At 49.8% G+C, this 20182-nt stretch overlaps 2 protein-coding genes across 10 annotated transcripts in view; one reads left to right on the top strand and one right to left on the bottom strand.

The window, feature by feature from the left end:
* The window catches only part of CLSTN1 (calsyntenin 1), a 51337-nt gene extending 37187 nt beyond the window's left edge, over positions 1 to 14150 (top strand). For 7 of the 8 annotated variants that reach the window (XM_053281071.1, XM_053281065.1, XM_053281067.1 and 4 more), the window contains 8 exons: positions 1882 to 2039; positions 2600 to 2748; positions 3823 to 4049; positions 4821 to 4991; positions 5990 to 6135; positions 7260 to 7398; positions 8346 to 8530; positions 9759 to 12528. In XM_053281071.1, coding sequence (XP_053137046.1) covers positions 1882 to 2039; positions 2600 to 2748; positions 3823 to 4049; positions 4821 to 4991; positions 5990 to 6135; positions 7260 to 7398; positions 8346 to 8530; positions 9759 to 9956 — 1373 coding nt within the window. In that variant the 3' untranslated portion in view covers positions 9957 to 12528. Of the gene's footprint in view, positions 1 to 1881; positions 2040 to 2599; positions 2749 to 3822; positions 4050 to 4820; positions 4992 to 5989; positions 6136 to 7259; positions 7399 to 8345; positions 8531 to 9758; positions 12529 to 13147 lie in introns of those variants that run through there. The other variant, XR_008312643.1, reaches the window with a different exon arrangement.
* The window catches only part of PIK3CD (phosphatidylinositol-4,5-bisphosphate 3-kinase catalytic subunit delta), a 32634-nt gene continuing 25266 nt past the window's right edge, over positions 12815 to 20182 (bottom strand). For both annotated transcript variants that reach the window (XM_053281062.1, XM_053281063.1), the window contains 7 exons: positions 19328 to 19437; positions 19119 to 19197; positions 18532 to 18699; positions 17996 to 18119; positions 15716 to 15861; positions 15418 to 15550; positions 12815 to 15146 (listed from right to left, as the gene is read on the bottom strand). In XM_053281062.1, coding sequence (XP_053137037.1) covers positions 15009 to 15146; positions 15418 to 15550; positions 15716 to 15861; positions 17996 to 18119; positions 18532 to 18699; positions 19119 to 19197; positions 19328 to 19437 — 898 coding nt within the window. In that variant the 3' untranslated portion in view covers positions 12815 to 15008. The remainder of the gene's footprint in view (positions 15147 to 15417; positions 15551 to 15715; positions 15862 to 17995; positions 18120 to 18531; positions 18700 to 19118; positions 19198 to 19327; positions 19438 to 20182) is intronic.

Here is a 20182-nt window from a genome sequence, read left to right as displayed (position 1 = left end):
GGAATCCCTGTTAGAAGTCTTTAGATGGGTGGCAGTCAGCGTTCCCTCTCAGTCCTGATAGAGGAAATCTGCATATCTTTGCCTACATCAAAGCAACCATTCTGAAGGGTGGCTGAAAATACATTCACGCCCTGACATGTTGCAGCCTTTCCCCATATGGTGTTTTCTTCGCCTTTTCCAGCTCCGCATTATCCGTTTTGAGATGTGGTGGCCAGAAGGTGAATTGCCACCAGCGTTCCCTGTCACAGGGATTCCCAGGTGTAGTTGACTACAATGACTACAATTCCCATAAGCCCCAGCCAAAGGCCACTGCAGCTTGGGATTATGGGAGTCGTAGTCAGTAAGATCTGGAAATCCCTGTGACAGGGGAGCACTGGTCCAGAGTATTCAAAGTGTGGCCTCTGCAGAGATTTGTAGAGAGGCACTGCAGTATTGGTAGTTCTGTTCTCTGTCCTGCTCCTTCTTATGATGACAATGAATATTTATGATCCCCGGCATGGAATTTGCCTTCTTCACAGCTGCTGCACAGCGAGTCGACCCTTTCAGTGAGCTGCCCACCATGACCCCAAGATCTTTTTCCTGCCCAAACACCCAAGTGTGAGGTTAGGATTTTTTTGCCCTCCTATGCCGCGTTGCCCTTACATTGAGCTGTATCTGCCATCGTGTTGCCCATTGAGCCCCTTGGGAGAGATCCTCTCGGAGTCTTCACCAGTGGGGTTGATTTGATGCTTGTACTGGCTAGTTATGCCTTAACCTGGAAGACATCCTGAGCATGTAGTCTTGCAAGCCCAACAGATCCTAGGACTAAAAACATATGTAGACCCTGCCAGCGTGGTCAGCCGAGCCCTGTCTTAATATCTGTGTTGCACTGGGCCTCGAACCAGTTTCCAGGAAAGCTCTTATGGGTATCAAAATCCACGTTCAGAATCCCACAGCAAGACGACCAGAGATGAGCAGGAAAGGCCCCATCCAGAACTCTGCTAGCTGATGATCTTTGGAAAGATTTTCTTCATCTCTTTAGACATTTTCAGTAGGGGGTAAATAAATAAGAGAGAGAGAGAGAGAGAGAAAGGCATAAGGCCCCTTGAATCATAAGTGCGTATTCAAAGTGGCCACACTTGGAATACTCTCGAGACCCAGGGTTGATATGTAGGAACACATCCGCACGGGAGCAGGTCTTCAGCGACATTCTCAGCAGATCCATTCTTGTGCCCTCCTCAATCCCAGAGCTGAACCTTGTGCTGCAGGATTCTGCTCATGCCAAGCTAGCTGGGGTTGGATTTCGAGACCCTTTTTTCATTAAAGGTTGGGGCTGCTGTGGTCCTGGGGGAGGAGGGGTTAGCCACAGAGCAGGATGGGGCTAAGAATGTGAAGGGGAGGGGGCAGTTAGCCCTGTAGCTCCGCAGCTTTTCAGGAAATGCCCGGAGCTCTGCTTGTGGATCTTGCCCATCCTGGCTTGCCCGCCCCTCTGTGCAGCCTCCTGTCAGCATTCTGGGCTGCTGGGGATGGGGTTTTTTGAGTTAGTAGGAGGTGAATCTTCCATAGGGCCATTACGAAGGTCACCTTGAGATCTCGGGCTTCGCAGAACGCCCCCTGCATAGGGTGCAAGTTGCATGTTGTGATGACAGAGGGAGCCGTTGACTTCAGGGTCAAGTTGGGTCCTCCCATCCCCACTTCCTACCCCCTCAAGGGCCATCCTGCATGAGGGAAGTTCTTTGTTTTGAGTTCTTTTTCTCCATCGTGCTTGACCACTTGACTGCAAGGTTAACCTCAGAACGGGCTTTCACTAACCTGCATGCCGGTGTCATGGTGGGAATGTGCGCCGCTGGCGCCAGCCCAGGAGAGAGCCGGCCACGCTCAAGTTTCCCTTGCTCCCCCAAGGTGGTGAGCTCCGCATGGCCCAGTTCTTCCGAGGCAACCTGGCCGGCTTGATGATCCGCTCCGGCAAGCTGGAGAACAAGAAGGTGATCGACTGCCTCTATACCTGCAAGGAAGGGCTGGACCTGCAGATGACGGAGGCCGTGGGCAAAGGTCTAAAGGTACGTTTCGCAGGAGGCCCATTCTGGCTTTGGACAGAACCAGTCCCTCGGAAAAGCCTCTTCTCTCTCTCTCCCCCCACCCCCACTCCCGGGCGCGCATTTATTTGGCAAGAAGGGGAAATGAAGTGCTCACTCCACCGGGGATCTCTGAAGTGGGGATGGCCAGCCCTGAGGCTCTCTTGCTGCTGTTCGGAAACTCCCATCACATTCACAGACGGTGACCTTGCCCTGTCGGGCAGTTCCGGCCGGGGGGAAGCCGAATGTGGGGCTTGGTGACCGTGGCACTGGCCACCTGCCAGGTTCCTAGGCATCTCTCTCCTCCCCGCACCGCCCCGGGCCGGATATGTTGAAATGTGCGTTGCTGGCCTTTCCAGCCGACAAGGGACACCGGCTGGCGATTAATGGCAAGACTCCACTCTAATAAACGACCCCTTTCTGTGTTAACTGTGGGAGATGCCTTCTCCCCCTCCCCGAGGCAGGGAGCTAGTTATTTTCCGCATGTCCTTTGACCCGGTCCTGTGTCTCGTTGCTATCCTTTACTGGTTCTGGCGTGATTGCAGATCCACATGAACCCCAGCCAGTCGGCGCTGACCTTGGAAGGAGACGACATCGACCGCTTCGAGAAAGCGATGCAGCACATCTCCTACCTGAACTCTCGCCAGTTCCCCACGCCAGGGATCCGGAGGATCAAGATCACGAGCACTGTGAAGTGAGTCCCCTTGGCAGCATGTGGCGCATCCCACCCCCACCCCCACCCCCGGCAAGGCTCAGGGAATCCCCTGTATAACGCAGCTCTGTCCTTATTCATGTATATCCAAGCTTGCACCCTGCTCCTCATTACAAATCCCCCATCACAGGGGTTCCCAGCATCTGTGGTACTCTCCACATGTGGCTGCACGCCCACCTCCATCACCCCCAGCCCATAATAAGTTGTAGCCGGGGGGGGGGTGGTTAATCCAGCAACTTCTGGAGCGCCACAGGTTGGGAACCCCGGCCCTATGGAATTGCAGTTGTGAATGCACCAAGCACAGCTTGAACAAACAAAAACGCAGTCTCGTCAAAGACTTGCCGAAGTCTTCAGACCCTGTGGAGGAGGAAGCCAGTGTGAAACTCCCCCCCCTCCCCCAGGAGGGAGCTCCACAGGTGTCACCCGGGAGGGAACTTGGGAACTTCTGCAGGCAAGCAGGCGGGAGCTCTTCCCTGAGTGGCCCCATCATCCCCTAAGGGGAAGATCTGACAGTGCGCATACATGTAGTCTCCCATTCAGATGCAAACCAGGGTGACCCTGCTTAGCAAAGGGGACAATTCCTGCTTGCTACCCCAAGACCTAATGGTGCAGTGGGGAAGTAACCTGCCTAGAAAGCAAGAGGCTGTTGGTTCGAATCCCCGCTGGTGTGTTTCCCAGAACATAAGAAACTCCTATATCAGGCAGTAGCGATATAGGAAGATGCCGACAGGCATCGTCTCATACTGCGCGGGAGGAGGCAATGGTCAACCCCTCCTGTATTCTACCAAAGACAACTATAGGGCTCCGTGTGGGTGCCAGGAGTTGACACCGACTCGACGGCACACTTTCCCTTTACTTTACCCCAAGACCAGCTCTCCATAGCTCACCTCGGAGACGCCCCCCGCCCTGAGAGCTTGCCCCGACTTCCCCAAGAGAAGAAATTGAGCTTTTAAATGGGCAGCGTGGAATAGTGACGCTTCTGGATGCTACCCGCTCACCCTGCCGGCACATAAGCCTTGTTAGTTCTGACGGCCGCTGGCTTTGTCCCCTTGGCAGGTGCTCCAACGAAGACGCCTGCATGGCCATCCCCTTCGTCGACGGCTACGTCATGGTCCTGCAGCCCGAAGAGCCCAAGATCAGCCTGAGCGGCATCAACCACTTTGCCCGCTCCGCCTCCGAGTTTGAGAGCCCCGAAGGGGTGGCCCTCTTCCCCGAGCTTCGCATCATCAGCACCATCACTCGGGAGGTCGAGCCAGAGGGGGACGGGGACGAGGACCCCACAGGTAGAGCCTGCTTAGCCCGCCATATGCGACTGTCAGTATCAAGGTCCAGCCAGGCACAGGACGTAACACAGAAGGTTGTGCTGCTGCCCCTGCCGAGGGGGCTTGCCAGGCAAACCAAGACCCGTGATGATCACTGCTGGTGTGGGCCGGTGAGAAGCATCAGCACGTCTGAAGGGTTTTCAGTCTTGAGGGCAAGAGAACCAGCCTGCCACCTGGATGGCTTTAAGAAGGGTTTGGATAAATTTAGGGTCTATCAAATGGCTTCTCGTCTGAGGGCTATAGGCCATCTCCAGCCTCAGAGACATGGGAACCTGGGAAGCTGCCATATTCTGAGTCAGACCATTGGTCCATCTCGCTCAGTATTGTCTTCATAGACTGGCAGCGGCTTCTCCAAGGTCAGGCAGGCTCTCAGCCGTATCTTGGAGATGCTGCCAGGGAGAAAACTTGAAACCTTCTGCTCTTCCCAGAGTGGCTCTATCCCCTGAGAGAATATCTTGCCATGCTCACACATCAAGTCTCCCATTCATATGCAACCGGGGCAGACCCTGCTTAGCTCAGGGGACAAGTCACGCTTGCGACCACCAGACCAGCTCTCCTCTCAGACAGGATGCCTCTGAATACCAGTTTCAGGGGAGCGCCAGCAGCAGGGCTGTCCTTCTGACATGGGTGGGCAGGTGGCCATCAAGGTCTTGGAAGCCAGATGGCTTTCTCACTTTTCTCTCGGTGCTTCCTCATTCCCCTGCCTGTCTTCTCTGCCCCTTTTTGGCACAGTCCAAGAATCTTTGGTGTCTGAGGAGATCATGCACAACCTGGACACCTGCGAGGTCACCGTGGTGGGAGAGGAGCTGAACCAGGAGCAGGAGAGCTTGGAGGTGGACGTGGCGCGGCTGCAGCAGAAGGGGATGGAAATGAGCACCTCCAGCCTCGGCATGATCATTACTGGTGAGCCCGCCAGAAGCACCACCTCATAAGAATCCAGTGCAAGAAGCTGCCGTGTGCGCATGTGTGTGCACTTCTTGATTTACAAATGTTACTTGCAAGCCACAAGTACCCTGGTTTAGCACTATGGTTGTGTTTAGTACCCTGGTTGTGCCCTGGTTTAGCACGATGCCTGCCTGAATCGGTTTTCCATTGGTTTTGCTCCTGGAGTGCTGGGGAAATGGCTCCAGGCCTCCATTTGCCTGCCTGTTTGGAGGCTCAGATCATCCTGTGGCATGCTGTCTCTGAACTGAATCCTGGTTGGCACTTCCAGACTTCAGATCTCGGAGAGTGTCGCTGCCCAGGAAAAGGTGTATTTTGTTCTGCAGAGCTCTGAGAGCAAAGCTCTTCAACCTGTCTTAAGCTGGGTACTGAAGGAGGTGTCCGTACTTTACTTTAGCGAGCCCAGTTTCTCATTGTTTCCGCAAAAGGATTATAAGGATGCCCACTTCACATTCAGTGTGGATCGCTTTTGTAAACCTGGCCCTGTATTAATTGGGGAACAGCAGTAGATGCATCTTAAACCTTAAAACTTCAAGGCACGGCTGCACAACTGTGGTCCTCTTGCAGATGTTGGATTACAACTCCCATTAACCAACCCCCAACTAAAAAACTAAGGACCTTTTTCTAAAAAATTATTTGTCCAGGCTTTTAGGGGCAGCCAGGTTTCTTTGCTCCCTTTTGGCTTTGCCTCCCTCTTTTCTTGTTGCTGCTGCTTTTTTTGGTGTGTTTAATGGTTTTAAACACACCAAAAAATTCTTGTTTTAACTAGTTTTAGTGTGACGTTTATGGATATATTATATTTTAATTTTTGTAAACCGCCTTGGGATGCAAGCAAGCAAGCAAGCTAGCAAGCAATAAATAAAGGCCACTCTGGCTGGGGATGATGGGAGTTGTAGTCCCCAACCAGCTGGAGGGCCCTGCCCTTGGCCTGACTCTTGTCTGTGTCCCTCTCCCTTTAGGGGTAGATAGCATGGCCAGCTACGAAGAGGTTTTGCACCTGATTCGCTACCGCAACTGGCACGCCATCTCTCTGTTTGACCGGAAGTTCAAGTTGGTCTGTTCGGAACTTAATGGCCGTTACGTCAGCAACGAATTCAAAGTGGAGGTACGTGAGCAAACCTTGTGGGTTGGAGCCCTTCCAGGGCTTCTAAGAGTGCTCCGAGAAACTGAGTTGACGAACTGGGGTCTGGACTGCCAGGGAGTCAGCCAGGACATGCATACGAGGCTGCCACACAGAGTCCGCCGTCTTGCTCAGTCTGGTCTGCTCTGGCCAGACTCTGCCTGCAGTATCTTAGTACCAGGAAATACATTTGGAAGAGTCTTTGGCTTGAGGTCCTGGAGAACCACACTCAAAATCCAGCCGGCAGCACTGGATCACCATTGCCATTGGTGGGGGGAAACCGAATCCATTAACTTGGGGGCTGTAACTCAGGTGTCGAGCTCACACTATGCGTGGAGAAGGTCGCAGTGTCAACCGCCTGTGTCTTGGGTGGCTTGTGAGCTGTTCAGAGACATCTGGCTGGCCACTGCCAGAAGCAGGCTTGAGGAGTCTGATAGCAGTAGAGGAAGCTGCCATCGAGTGAGTTGAGCATTGGTCCACCTAGCTCAGTATGGTCTACTCTGACTGGCAGGAGCTCTCCAGGGCTTCAGGAAGCAGTTCTTCTCAGTCTTGCTTGGGGATGGATCCTGGGACCTTCGGCATGCTAAGCAGAGGCCCCATCCCTGTCTCAGGACATCCAGCGGGGCTGCTCTTGTGTTCAGCATTAGGAAAGACCTTTGCCCAGGACCTCTAAGTGCAGCTGCCAGTTTTGCATGCAAGCAGCAACTCTGGCCACCTTAAGAGGCACAGCGAGGAAATGCTTGACTAACAAGCAGAAGGTTGCCGTTTGGAATCCCCGCTGGTCTGTTTCCCAGACTATGGGAAACACCTCTGTCGGGCAGCAGCAATTTAGGAAGATGCTGAAAGGCATCATCTCACACTGTGTGGGAGGAGGCAATGGTCAACCCCTCCTGTATTCTACCAAAAGAAAACCACAGGGCTCTGTGGGTGCCAGGAGTCAAAATCGACCTGACGGCCACACTTTACTTTAACAACTCAGGCGCTTTGCTCGGATTTGGGTGGCGTTGCAGAGAATGGAAGCACCTAGTTCCTAATGTGCTGGCCCCAAACCGCAGGGTTTCAATTCTGCTTTTTCCTTCTGCCTCATTCCTGGGTCTCTCATTGGCCAGGTGAACGTCATCCACACAGCCAACCCCGTGGACCACGCCAGCCACATTGCTGCTCAGCCCCAGTTTGTCCAGCCCGTCCACCACTCCTTCGTCGACCTCTCTGGGCACAACTTGGCTAACCCTCATCCAGGCTTTTCAGGTAAGGGCTTTGTCCTTTTGTTGGCCCCTCTTTGGAGTCCCTTTTCCTCCAGAGAGGTGCTGTGTTGCTGAGGAATGGAGTCTCTTTGGCTCCTTTCCCAGAGGTGGGTGATAAAATTCAGCTAATTCTTTCTGAGCACTTAAATGCTTTGAACAGTGTGAAATCCAAGTCCCTATCAGGCAGCAAACGGCCTGCTGCATTGCTTCGAAAATGTGGCCGTTTTAAAAGGAAATGCAGCCCATGCAGGGAACAGTCAGGGCTTTTGTGTATGCTTTCCTTAAACCTATTCTCATATCTGGGGAGGACTCCGGTTGCTGGGCTGTTACGTTAGGGTTTGGATGAAAGGGTTTGTGTGCGTTGGACTTGTCATGACGTTGGACACCCAGCACTCTGGACGTTCTTGCCTCCCTTCTCTTGCATAAAGAGGGTGAGTTGTTTTGCAGTCCCTGGGGTGGAGAGTGGGAAGAGGCTGGCAGGCAGGACTCTTCCCCCTGAGGGCTGCTGCTCGTGAAAAATCCATCCCCAGAGCCTGGATGGCAGGGCACATCTTGACCTCTCCCCTGGAAGGGGTTGCCTGTCAGCTTTGATTTTGGAGGTTTTTCTTGGAGCAGGGGTTGGCTGATGAGCCGCTGTCTGCAACCAGAAACCCTTTTCTGGGCCTGAACTCATTTGGAATATAGTTGCACATTGGGCTTCTCGACATGGCTGACAGGGTTGCGTGGGAGCCCCCAGACCGTTGTGTTTGCGGCTGCACCCCACAATACCCGTTCGCTATGTTTAGAACCAGCGGCTTATTGACAAAGAGCCTGTGGTGCTCGCTCCTCCTGATCCCGAGGAAGCTGCCGCCCTGAACTCCCCTCTGTGTTTGGAAATGGGGCCTCCTCTGCGTTCACCTGGCTAATGGCGCCCTCTGTGAACGTGGTGTGTCTTGTCCTCTCCTCTCCTAGTGGTCCCGAGCACCGCCACAGTTGTGATTGTGGTTTGCGTCAGCTTCCTGGTTTTCATGATTATCCTGGGCGTGTTCCGGATTCGAGCTGCCCACCAGCGGACAATGCGGGACCAGGATTCCGGGAAGGAGAACGAGATGGATTGGGACGACTCTGCTTTGACCATTACCGTCAACCCTATGGAGGTGAGACAATCGATCCGTTTTTATCGCGGCCGATAGACCCACAAAATAACCAACCAACCAATCGAACACGCACCCAGTAACTAAAACACACCGTTAAATCATCTTGCATCCAATACCAATGGCAGCAGCCACTAAGTTTGGCATCTTTCTCAGTAATCGGAGAATCCCGGTCAGTAAATAGCAAGGGAAAACAGATGGTGAGGCTTGTGTGTGCTTTGCCCCCTCTTGTCCAGTGGGTGGACCTTCCAAGGACCATTTTGTTGTTTGTTGCTAGGCCTGACCACAGGCTGCATTAGGACTGGCCCTCCAAAGCATTGTCCTCTCTACTTGGGCCAGAGCCCTTCTCTGCCCTTCTTGGTGGCTCTTGCCACATCAGCCTTCAGAAGTCCTCAGGTCTCTTCGCCTCACACCATTTCCCTTGCATGGTGTCTCCTCGTGGTCTGGACACGGGTGTTCTCTCCTCCTCTATCCAATCGGAGGCTTGGCCAGGAGGCACTTCCTGCTTTCTCCCTAGGGCAAGGCTTCCGCCAACCTCCACAGTGAGCCGGACTAGTGCAGGCACTTCATGAATGCCCCTGGAAAGGGCATTCCCCTTTGGAGGGGCCACCAGAGAAAAGGCCCCGTCCCTTGTAGCCATCTGCCTAACCTCCAAAGATGGGCAGAATAGGGTTTCCAATGAAAACCTCAGTGTACCGGTGGATTCGTGGTGGAGGAGATTGTCTTCCATGTACCCCAGTCCCAGGTGGTGCACCAGTTCTTTGATTTTCATTGGGAAACACAGCAGGAGCTGGGGTCGCTTTTCAGTGCCTGGTGAATGATACGTTAAGAACAGCCGGCTCCATTATTCCGCCCCCACATTCTGAACTAGTTGGAAATCTCGGGCAGCTTTTCAAAGGCAGCCCCACACACAGAGTGCGGTTTGACAGTCTCCGGGGCCCCTTCTTCCCTGGGCTGCCTGCAACGGCCAAAGGAGAGGGCTGATTTGGGCCAACCAGGACTGATTCTCGATTTCCTCCCCATCCTGTGGGATGAGGCCTGCTGATCTCTGCTAAGTGGCTTGGGCCTGTGTTCCTTGTGTTCAAAAGAGCCCTGATGATTGTCTTTAAAAGCCGCCTTGAGATTATTTTAATGAAAGGCGGTATACAATTTTAACAATACAAATAAATAAAGAGGTGGGGCGGGCTACTGGGCAGCGAAAAGCTTACATTAACTTGCGTCCCTATAACAGACCTACGAAGACCAGCACAGCAGTGAAGAGGAGGAGGAGGAAGAGGAGGAAGAGAGCGAAGACGGAGAGGAGGAAGACGACATCACAAGCGCAGAGTCTGAAAGCAGCGAGGAAGAGGAGGGGGAGCAAGAAGACGACCAACAGAACGTTAACAGACAGCAACAGCTCGAATGGGACGACTCGACACTCACCTATTGATTCCAGCTCTTCCCACGGCGGTCTCTCTCTTTCCGTTTGTCGTTCTTCTGTTCTAGAAGACTCCACTGCAAACCACTCCATCGCTCCCGAGGATCCGTGGCGGACGCAAGGCGCTGGGGCCCGTAGAGCCGACCAACACACTCTGACCCCCCTCCCAACGTGTGTGTGTGTGTCTCTCTCTCTCCCACCGAGCCTGCCCCATCTCTGTCTCTAGAAATTTAGCCAGCACCTCCCCCCACCCCTACACTTTAAACCTGCAGTGACTGGATCGGTTTAAAAACAAAAAAATACGACACCACTCCGTAAGGAAACCGCCTCGGGCACGCCTGCCGCCTCGTCTCACGTAAGGGATTTGGACAGCTCTGTAGCTCTCGCACATGCTATACTGTCGGTTTTTCTTAATTTCTGTTTGATTTTTGGCCCAGTGCTACACCTCCCGCTTTGTTCCTCCTTTTTTCATGCTTTCCCGGGGGAGAAAACATGCCAAGACGGTTCACTGACAAAAGGATTAACTTGCTTTGGTTTGGGTTTTTTGTTTTAATGGGGTGTGTTGCAGCTCATTCCATCCCTGCCAGTCTTTAAAAGAGAAAAAAAATCCTCCCCATGCATGTGTAAAGTGGCAGAACGAGGTTAATATGTAGAAGATTGAGAGTTTTTAATATTTTGTAAATATATTGGAATTATGTAATTATGTCATTTGTGATAGTGAAAAAAGGGGATGGGTGGGAGGGAACAGACCATGCTAAGGTTTAAAAAAAAATTATATATATATAAATATAAATCATGCAGCATGATGTAGTAAGTTTTTTTTTTTTTTCAAAACTCCTGGAGCAGAAGCATGGGACAAGTTAAGGATTAACGATGCTGCCATAGCATTGGACTCAGCTTGCATCTTCACTTCAGCCCGGCTCTGTTGATGGGTTCTCCCCTCTCAACCCATCACCCCCTTTTTAATTTAATGTTTCTCTCATAGGGAAAAAGAAAAAAAGTGATTTTTTTAAAAATGCAAAGGCTTCTTTGTGAACCTCTCTCTGGGTCCAAATTCTCTGCCTCCTGCAGCTGGTGATCCTCATGCATGTTGATTTTAAGGGCAAGAGTCAGTTAGCTAGTTTGTAATTATTATTTTTTTAAAGTGTCTTTGCACAAGAAGAGAAACCCAGTTGCCGCTCAGGCCTGGCGCTTTCTGACCACTGCTAGTCACACGGGTGGCTTGCTTGATTGTAATTGTGATGATGCCGGCTGAAAGGCCTCAGCTGCCAATCGAAGACAGGTGAACTTGAACATGCCTTGGTGGGGTGGGGTGGGGGAGAAGTGGGGTGGGCTTCCTTGCCGGCATCATTCCTGGTTTTTTTTAAACACTGCTGTCCATTCCTGTTAGCTCCTTGTACAATAACTTGGGACATGGGTCTCGTAAACACCTTTCTTTTTTTGGTGGTGGTTGGTGTTCACACTTAATGTGCATAATTCCTTCTTGGTGAAACCAGAGCGCAATTGAGTCCACCTTGTGAATCCACTTAATAACAATATTCCAAGGCTTGGGGTTGAGGAGACCTCATCCACATTCGGAAAGGACCAAGGCAATTTCCAAAAAGGTACCCAAAAAATAAATAAATAAAGGCAAGTTTATGGCTGGGTTCGTGGGGGTGCAAGGAAGATGGTCTTTTCTCCTCTGTGTTTAAACTCTTCCCTGAGAGAGGCTCGAGTTTTTGTCACGTTCTGCTTTACGGTTCACAATTCTCTGAGGGCTTCCGCCTGCTCTGTGTTTGATGGCAGCGTGGCTTAGGCGTCTCTCCATTGGGCTGCCCATGGGGGGTGAGCTGAGTTTGGGCCAGTTGGCCCATGGCACAGCCGAACTGCCCTCCCCCTTAATGGTGTGACTGTCAGAACAGGTTTGGGGCTTCTGGTTCGTGGCATAAAGGGGAGCATGGGATTGAGTGGGGGAAGAAAGAGACCAGGCCAAGGCACTGGAGATCCTTCCGTACCCTTTTAGGAACGAACCTCTTTCTTTCTCAGAGATGATCTTGCTTTCCTCCTCTCGGCTTCCTAGCAAACCGCCTAGCGTTGGGAGGCTTTCTCAGAGGAAAGTTGATCTCCGGAGTGCCTTTTACAATAAGGATTGACTGGAACGTGGGGAGGTTTATAACCCGTATGAATCAACTGGGTTTTGTTTTTGTTTTGGGTTGTGTTTTTTTTAAACATAGATTTCTAAAATGGACAGGGGAAAGCTGGGTTTGGGTTACTTTTATGTGGTAACATATAACTGCTAGTTTTTACGTAAAAACTGGGTGGGGGGGACTTAACTTATGTCGGAGTTGTCCTGTGTGTTCATGTCGCTGTATAGAAGACTCTACCCCCTTCCCTTTCTGTCACTGTATTGGCTGTATTTTAGACTGTAAAACTGATCCTGACACACACACACACCCCCTCTCTCTCAGTTGCTAATGCTGAAAGGTTGTAAACTTTTTCTGACGCAAATTTGTAGCCATCATGGGTCTTAACATTTCAGATGTGTATATTGGTAAATAGGTCAAGTTTGGAAAGTCTGAGCTACAATAAATTTCTGGTTCTAAAAGTTGTTTCTTCTCCTTTTTAAGGATGGGGCACGAAAGCTGTCACACCTGAGGCAAACAAATTAGTGTGTTCTCAGCACGAGTTTTTTAAAAAAGCTGTGTGGTGGAGTTGGTTAACCTCTTTCTGGAAGCAGAAGTTGGTTATTAAGTGCTACTGTTTCATTGGGATGTGTTCTTGCTTTGCTGCTGTGGAAATTGTGACACACACACCCCTCCCATGGGTATGGCATTACAGGACCAATATGCTTTATGCATTTATCCTCCGACAGGCAATGATTAGGACACAGCTTAAAAAAACAAAAACCTTGTTATATTTTCAATCTCAATAAGTATCTGAAATTGTATGTAAACATTTTCCCATTTCTTTCAAATGGTTCAAACATACAAACCAAACAGCAATGCAGAATCGGCTTGTCGATAGTACCTCAAAACAGTTGTTCTTTATAGTTATTAAGTATGATGGAACAAAAAAATTACAAAGCGTTTTGGCAAGGACATTCCAGCAGCTTAGGAGAGAGGTGATTGTTTTGATCTGCAGATCTGCCTGTCCTTTAAGACTGTGCACCCAAAGACTGTGCACCCATTGCACCTAAACGCCAATCTCTTTCTTTTTTTAAAAAGGTGCTGCATCAGGACTGAAGTTGCCAGTTTTGCTTCCATCACCCTTGCAGACCTACATGACATTCTACATTATCAGGACACGAGAGCTGAACCACTTCTTCTCATGGAAATCCCTTTAAAACATGGCTTATGCACTGTCTTCTTGCCTTGTAGAAGTTATCCTACCTTGTATAAATGCTAATGTAATCGTGCCTGTAGAATCCGGATCCTCCCGTCTTTAGAGAGACCGAGAAGTTTGCATTGGTCCAGAAGTTTCCGCTTTGTACTAGCTGAAGTCCCTGTGCTACACAGAAATCAGAGGCCACCCCTGTCTGTTTTCACAGTACCAATAGCTCCCTGCTAGAATGAGCAAAGCGCATCACTTTGCAACCTGACCTAGAAGATGCAAACCCTGCTGTTTAGTTTTTTGTTTTGTTTTTAAATTAAGGGTACCATTAACTTGAGTTTTTAACCTGTACCAGAATAGTAGAGCACCTGTAGCTTGAAATAATTATAAGGTATAGCAGGGGTGAGCTAACTTCAAGTTATAGTCAGTTTAAAAAAACAACCAGCTTTGTCACAAACATGTGTGTGAAGTTTACACAGCAAGAGATCACTTAAGACATCACTCTGTTTTCAGTGATCCTGAGCGACTGACCCTTGGTTATCATTGCTGCTAAGGACTTAAGTCCAACATCTTTTGCATAGGACTCGGCAACCAATGTGAGATTGTCCGCAAGAAACTGGCCAGCAATTCACTGGTGGATCATACCCCATCTTCTGTCCACCCCAGGATACATGGGGGATATGGGAAGCTATCGTTTTTCCCCCATGCCACACAGTCCTGAAGGGGTTGAAAAGCTTCCCCAGACAGATGGGATGGATACAACACAGACACTCTTAAAAGAGCTACGACCTAACAAATATTTTCTTCTTAAAGAGCCCAGCTCTGTTTTGATGCAAGAGGTTTAACATTACAAAACTTCTGTTCAGCCAGCAAACAAGTAAAGTATAGCACACCTGATTCTCTCTCTCTCTCTCTCTCTCTCTCTCTCTCTCTCTCTCTCTCTCTCTCTCTCTCTCTCTCTCTCTCTCTATATATATATATAATTATCCTGGGTGTGCCTTAGAATGTGCGTCCTGGCGCCCAGCTGATTGGCTGGGCGGCGGAGGAGTCTGATTGGCTGAGGCACACCCAGGAGGATTGGGCGGTGGTGTGCCCGGTCGTGGGGGCCAGGCAGGGGAGGCGCGCCCGGTCGCGGGGGCCAGGCAGCGGCACTGGGTCATTGGAGGCCGGGTGGGAGGGAAACAGGCAGCGGGACTTCCCTGTTCACCACCTGGTAGAGGAACAGCGGTGGTGGGGCCCTTTTTGGCTGTTGTGGGGGGAAGTGGGGAAGAGAGTTGGGCGGGAGGAGGAGGGAGGGCAAGAGAGAGGGGGCCAGGAGGGAGGGGGAAACCACCATCCCCAAAGAGCACACAGATACTCCGTGCAGGTCGGCTAGTCCTTATAAAACACTTTACACAGACACACATACAAACTTTTCGACACATACAAGTCCTTCTTTGAACTACGCCGCTGCAGAACGGTGCTTTAAAAGTTGCCCGTGCTTCTTCACTGGATGGGCCCTTCAGCAGTGGGGTAGGCCTCGCGTCCAGCAGCTGGGGCCTGACCCCAAACACTGAATGTCTTCTCGTCTACGTGAGAAGAACACGGACATTCGCCTGGGAATGGTTTCCTTGTACGGGCTGCAGCAGTAGGCTCCCACAAGGACCAGCTTTCCAGGAAGTTAAGGCTCCAACTTGGTTCACACCAACGGAGGCAGAGATCAACTTCTTCCTGGCCGTGCCACTGTGGACTTGGGGAAGAAGCACGGAAGGTGTGCTATTGCCGGTTGTCTTTTGAGACGTTGTGTGCCAGCCAGTTCACTTTGGTCTTCCAGCTCTCCCTCAGGGCTTCGTTAAACTTGAGTTGGAAATGTTTCCTGGCCTCCTCGTCCGTTTTCCCCAAAGCCAATGAATCCTGAGGAAGAGAGGAATTTCTTTGAGTGCACAAACACAACATCAATACTCAAAGAGGGGCGGCTGGGGTGGGGGGAACGGAAGAGAGAAAAAGCTCTTATAAATGTTTATTAATCACATGAAGATAAGAAATTGCCTCTTTCAGGTTCTCACCAACAAGTAGTTTAGCTTTTATTTTTAAAAGGAGAGCTTGTGAGGGAAGGGTGTTCTGCAGAACATGGAGACAGGGTTCCCACACCCCCACCCAAAACTGGTCTGGCTTTTTCCTTCACCTTAAGGTACTGGATGTCTTTGGAGCAGCTCAGTTCTGGCAACCCGGCCGCTTTCATCAGAGCAAAGAGATGCAGGAAGAGGAGGCCATGGCACCGGAGGATCATGTAGGCTCTTTCGCAGTAACCACGAAATCTGTGTGGAAGAAAAAAGGTGGTGAAGTTGAAGCAGCAAGAACACTGGATTCGGGATACTCTAGGAAACCACAGTTGCATCTAGCCAAGGGGTGTGTGAGTGGGTGGGTGGGAAATCAGTATAAATCGAGGCGAAAACATTCAAAGGAATCACAGCCGTGCTTACCGTTCAAACTTCTCACTGTTGTTCGTTTTCCCCTGCTGGATCACATGAACAAAATCGTAGGTCAAGATGAAAGGCACCCGTTCACGGTTGATCCCAAATTTCATCTTGAAGTTCCCAAGGAAGTGGCCAAAATCAATATGGAACAGCTGGGGGGCGGGAAGAAATTGCAGAGGAAAAGGTTAACACGGATCAGAGTGAGCCCAGGTGCACCTGCAAAAACCAAACCATGCACTGAGACAGAAACTTTGGCCAGGACACGTCGTTTATGCGTGCAGAAGACATGCTGGATTCTGCAATATGGATGCGTTATATACATCTGCACAGGAAACATGCAGATTAAGGATATTATTGGTCTCCTGGATTTCTGTAAAGTGCAAATGTTTGCCTTATTTGTCTTCCTCCATTAGTATGTTGGGATGGACCTACCATGTGGAAAGTAGGCCTTGCTTGGTAATAAAGGCTGTTTGCTGCAAAGAAAAATCTATTTGCTATTCCTGCCCATTACAGTTCTAACACGTATTTTGGTCTGCCACAGGTCTCAAAAATGCAGTACGTGTTCATCTGTGTCTTCCACAATTAGTGCAGTGAAACAATCCCATCATATTGTAAGTGTTCTTGCTTGGTAGAGTAGAATCTGCTTAGCAACTTTTAAAAGCCATTATATTTCCTCTGCCAGATTTCCGGGGGTGGGGGGGGTGGGATCAAGAATACCTTACAGCTGGTCTCATTCAGCAAGTTCTAATAGTCCCATCATGTTGAATCTGCACTGGTATGTTAGCACAAGACATGCTTAGAAATTCCAAGAAATCTGGCAGAGAAAATACTGGCTAAAAAACATGACGGATAGGAATAGCAAGTAGGTTTTCCTTGGAGTTTTTGAGCACAGCTGGAGCTAACATACAGATGTGCATTCTGCATGATGGGACCATCACAACATGCTGAGTGAAGAGGCCAAATGTGGGGTACATTTCAAGTTTTTCAGAAATTTGGCATGCAGAATAATAGCTTCAAAGTATAAAGGATAGGCACAGCAGGTAGATTTTTTGTTGGCGTTTTTAAAGCACATATAGGTGCATATTCCACATGTTGGGACAATCAAAACGTGTTGATTAGGAAAGCAAAATGTGGAGTATGGGCAGCCCTCGTTATTTGGGCAGGTTCCATTCCTCGCTTACAGCCGTGAATAACGAGGCATTGCATCTATGGGAATTGGGGGGTGAGGGTCCCAAGCCTGGAAAATGATCCAAAAAAATTAGGGGGGAGAGGGCAGAAATAAGGATGAAGCACAGCACTGCATCATGAGGCAGAGTCTTTCCAGGATGATCCGTCTTCAACTTGGCCTTGAAGGTCTCTCAGTGGTCTATTCATTGCTGTCATAATCGAGTCCACCCACCTTGCTGCTGGCCATCCTCTTCTTCACTTTCCTTCAACTTTCCCCAGCGTTATGGACTTCTTGAGGGAGCTGGGTCTTCGCGTAAGGTGTCCGAAGTAGGATAGTTTGAGCCTGGTCATTTGTGCCTCGAGCACCTCCAGCACCCAAGTTCAAAACCAGTAATGCATACAGTACTGTAATCATGAAGCTTCCTTACCCCCGCCCCACCAGTTGAAGTTCAGCACTTAGCAGCACAAACCCCAGGGCCTAGGTTGGCAGGCTGGCCAGAGAGGCATCGGCGGATTGGGGCCAGTTCAAGTGATGAACACACACAGGGAAGTTCCTTCATCCCCCAGCGTTCAAGTTGTCAAGATCAACATGTCAATTTCAAAACCGCAGATACATAGAACACCCTACTGCAGTTGCTGAATCCAGTGCTTATTTTTAAACTGGATACGCAAAACCAGAAATGCTGAAACCGCCATTAAACGAGGGTCGCCTGTACTGTATATGTACATTTTTCAGAAATCTGGCACACAAATAGCCTAAACAGTATAAAGCATAAAACTACCAAATAGAATTTTCTTGACAATTATAAGCACACTCTGAGTTAATATACAGGAGCAGATTCAACAAGATGGGAGCATCAGAACATGCTGAATGTCTTTCAGAAACCAGACAAAGGAAATAATGGCTTAAAAAGAAAACTGGTAGGAAGAGCAAGGTGATATATAGTCCATTATTATGATGAATTGTACTACTGCTAGGATTTATCAAAGAGTTTTTCCTGGCCATGGGCACCTTATATATAAACAATATTTCATATGATATATAGATCTGTGTTTATGTCGGAGAGGAACAAGGAAGAAACAACTACCCATATCGCATATGCCACCAGCTGCCCGTACCTGCCCATTTTCTCGGATCATAATGTTGTCACTGTGGCGGTCTCCGATTCCTAGGACATACGTGGCCACACAGTACCCAGCGCAGGAGAGCGTGAATTCCTCAATTGCTCTGTCCAGGGCATCCCTGTGCATGATAGAGAAAACCAAACTTTTTTCAACTCTAGTTTTAGTTTCCGTGTATCTGTGATTTAAGATACAAAGAGCTCTTTAAAGCTGTCATATACTGATTCAGGCCCTTGGTTCGCCTTGCTCAGGAATGCTGTCACAGGCTGGCAGCAGCTTTCTAGGATTTCAGCAAGGGTTTCCCCCAATCCTACCTAGAGAGTCTGCCAGGGAAGCTGAGCTGAGACATTCTACTTGCCTAGTAAGTGCTCTAACACTGACCTATAGCCCCTCCTCTGTGCACTGCTGCATCAGAGCCAAATAGGTCCATCTAGGCCAGCATCTCATTTGCCAAGGTAGCCAAGCGGTGCCTGTGGAAATCTCACAAGGAGGCTGTGAAAGCAGCAGCTCCAGTCAAGCGAGCCAGAACCTACCCAGGATTCTTCGATTTCAACCAGTTCAGCAGCGCATCCTTGTTGAAGGCAGCCGTGGCCGCCATATTGCTTTTGTTGAGTTGGATGTTGGCGATCGTGTCCGAGTGCATGACCACTTCAATCAGCCCCGTCTTATCGCCTGTGGAAAGGCAGCCGTAAGGGGTCATCCTGTGGAGATGAGAGAGAGCGCGAGAGCCACATGAAGACCTTGGGAGAGTTATGGGCTCTGGGAGCAGAGCAGTCGGCCGTCCACCCGAGAGGGCCAGAAGCAAGTCCATAGACCATAGCCAAAAGGGTCAAGACCCCCAAGACAGCAATCAGGGAGTCAGAGATTAGGCAGAGTCCTCACACCAGAGACGGGTTGCTCAGGCTAAGGAGCAAGTGTTGAGCTAAGACTTTATAGGGCCCGATGGGCCAATAAACTGAAACAGTTGAAGCTTCCAAACTCTCTTCCAAGGCAAACAAGCGGGGAAGCGGGATTGAAGTTTTTCTATAAATTAAGACGACGATGACGACAATTTCTCGGAGGCCAGATACGGCACTTGGGCCGCTAGCTGCTGACCCCCCGTTTTAATGGGATGACTCACCTAAGGTCCAGACCCTCTTTCTTCCACAGAATATCCATCAGCTGAATCATCTGCAAGGTCAGCATGTCCTGCCGAAGATCTGAAAATTTGAGACAGGGGCCTGATGAGGCTATTTGTCCTTGTGTGTTCTTCAAGCAGCCACAAGAGGGAGCTAAAGAAGCGACTCTAAGATGGTGCGCTCAAGACAAGTTTCATAGCAAACTACTGACCGTCTCCGTTTTTGAAAATGATGCCCACGGTGCTGCCTCCCATTTCTTCATTATTAAACACAATCCACAGTGGTTTCATCTTGGAATCCATGAATGTGCAGAGCTCCACACTAGAAACAAACACACACATCCCTGTTGGTAGTAACTCACCACTGCTTAGACAAAAGGTGGGTGCAAGTAAGCTGTCCTTTTGGGGTTGGAATTCAACATTGTGCCAGAACACCTCATAGTCACATAAGAAGCTGCCTGCTACTGAGCCTTGGTCCATCTAATTCAGTATTGTCAACCCAGACTGGCAGCAGCTTCTCCAAGGTTTCAGGCAGGAGTCTCTCCCAGCCCTATCTGGTGATGCCAGGGAAGGAACTTGGAACCTTCTGCTCTTCCCAGAGCGGCTCCATCCATTAAGGGGAATGTTTCCCAGTGCTCACACATGTAGTCTCCCATTCAAATACAAACCAGGGTGGACCCTGCATCGCTAAGGGGACAATTTGTGCTTGCTACCACAAGACCAGGCCTCCTCCCGTGCTCCTAGATTGTAAGTCCTGAGGGGCAGGGACTTGTCCTCGCATTCTCTGTTGATGACACTAGAATATTAGTCCTAATGCTGAGAGGAAGCCACTCTGTAGGCACCCAAATTGCATATTAAGACAAACTCAGGGGCGAGGAAAAATCTCTATCAGTGGCCATCTTATTTATTTATTATTTCTCTATGTAAACCGCTTTGGAAATGTTTGTTGAAAAGCGGTATATAAGTATTTGTTGTTGTATTAACTATGGCTAAATGGAAACTCGAGGTTCAGAGACAGTATACCTCTGAATAAGTGTTCACAAACAACAACAAATATTTATATTTTC

Source organism: Hemicordylus capensis, chromosome 16 (genome assembly GCF_027244095.1).
Source record: "Hemicordylus capensis ecotype Gifberg chromosome 16, rHemCap1.1.pri, whole genome shotgun sequence".
Classification (NCBI taxonomy): domain Eukaryota; kingdom Metazoa; phylum Chordata; class Lepidosauria; order Squamata; family Cordylidae; genus Hemicordylus; species Hemicordylus capensis.
The sequence above is the reverse complement of the archived record's forward strand: the minus strand, read 5'-3'. Positions and strand labels throughout refer to the sequence as shown.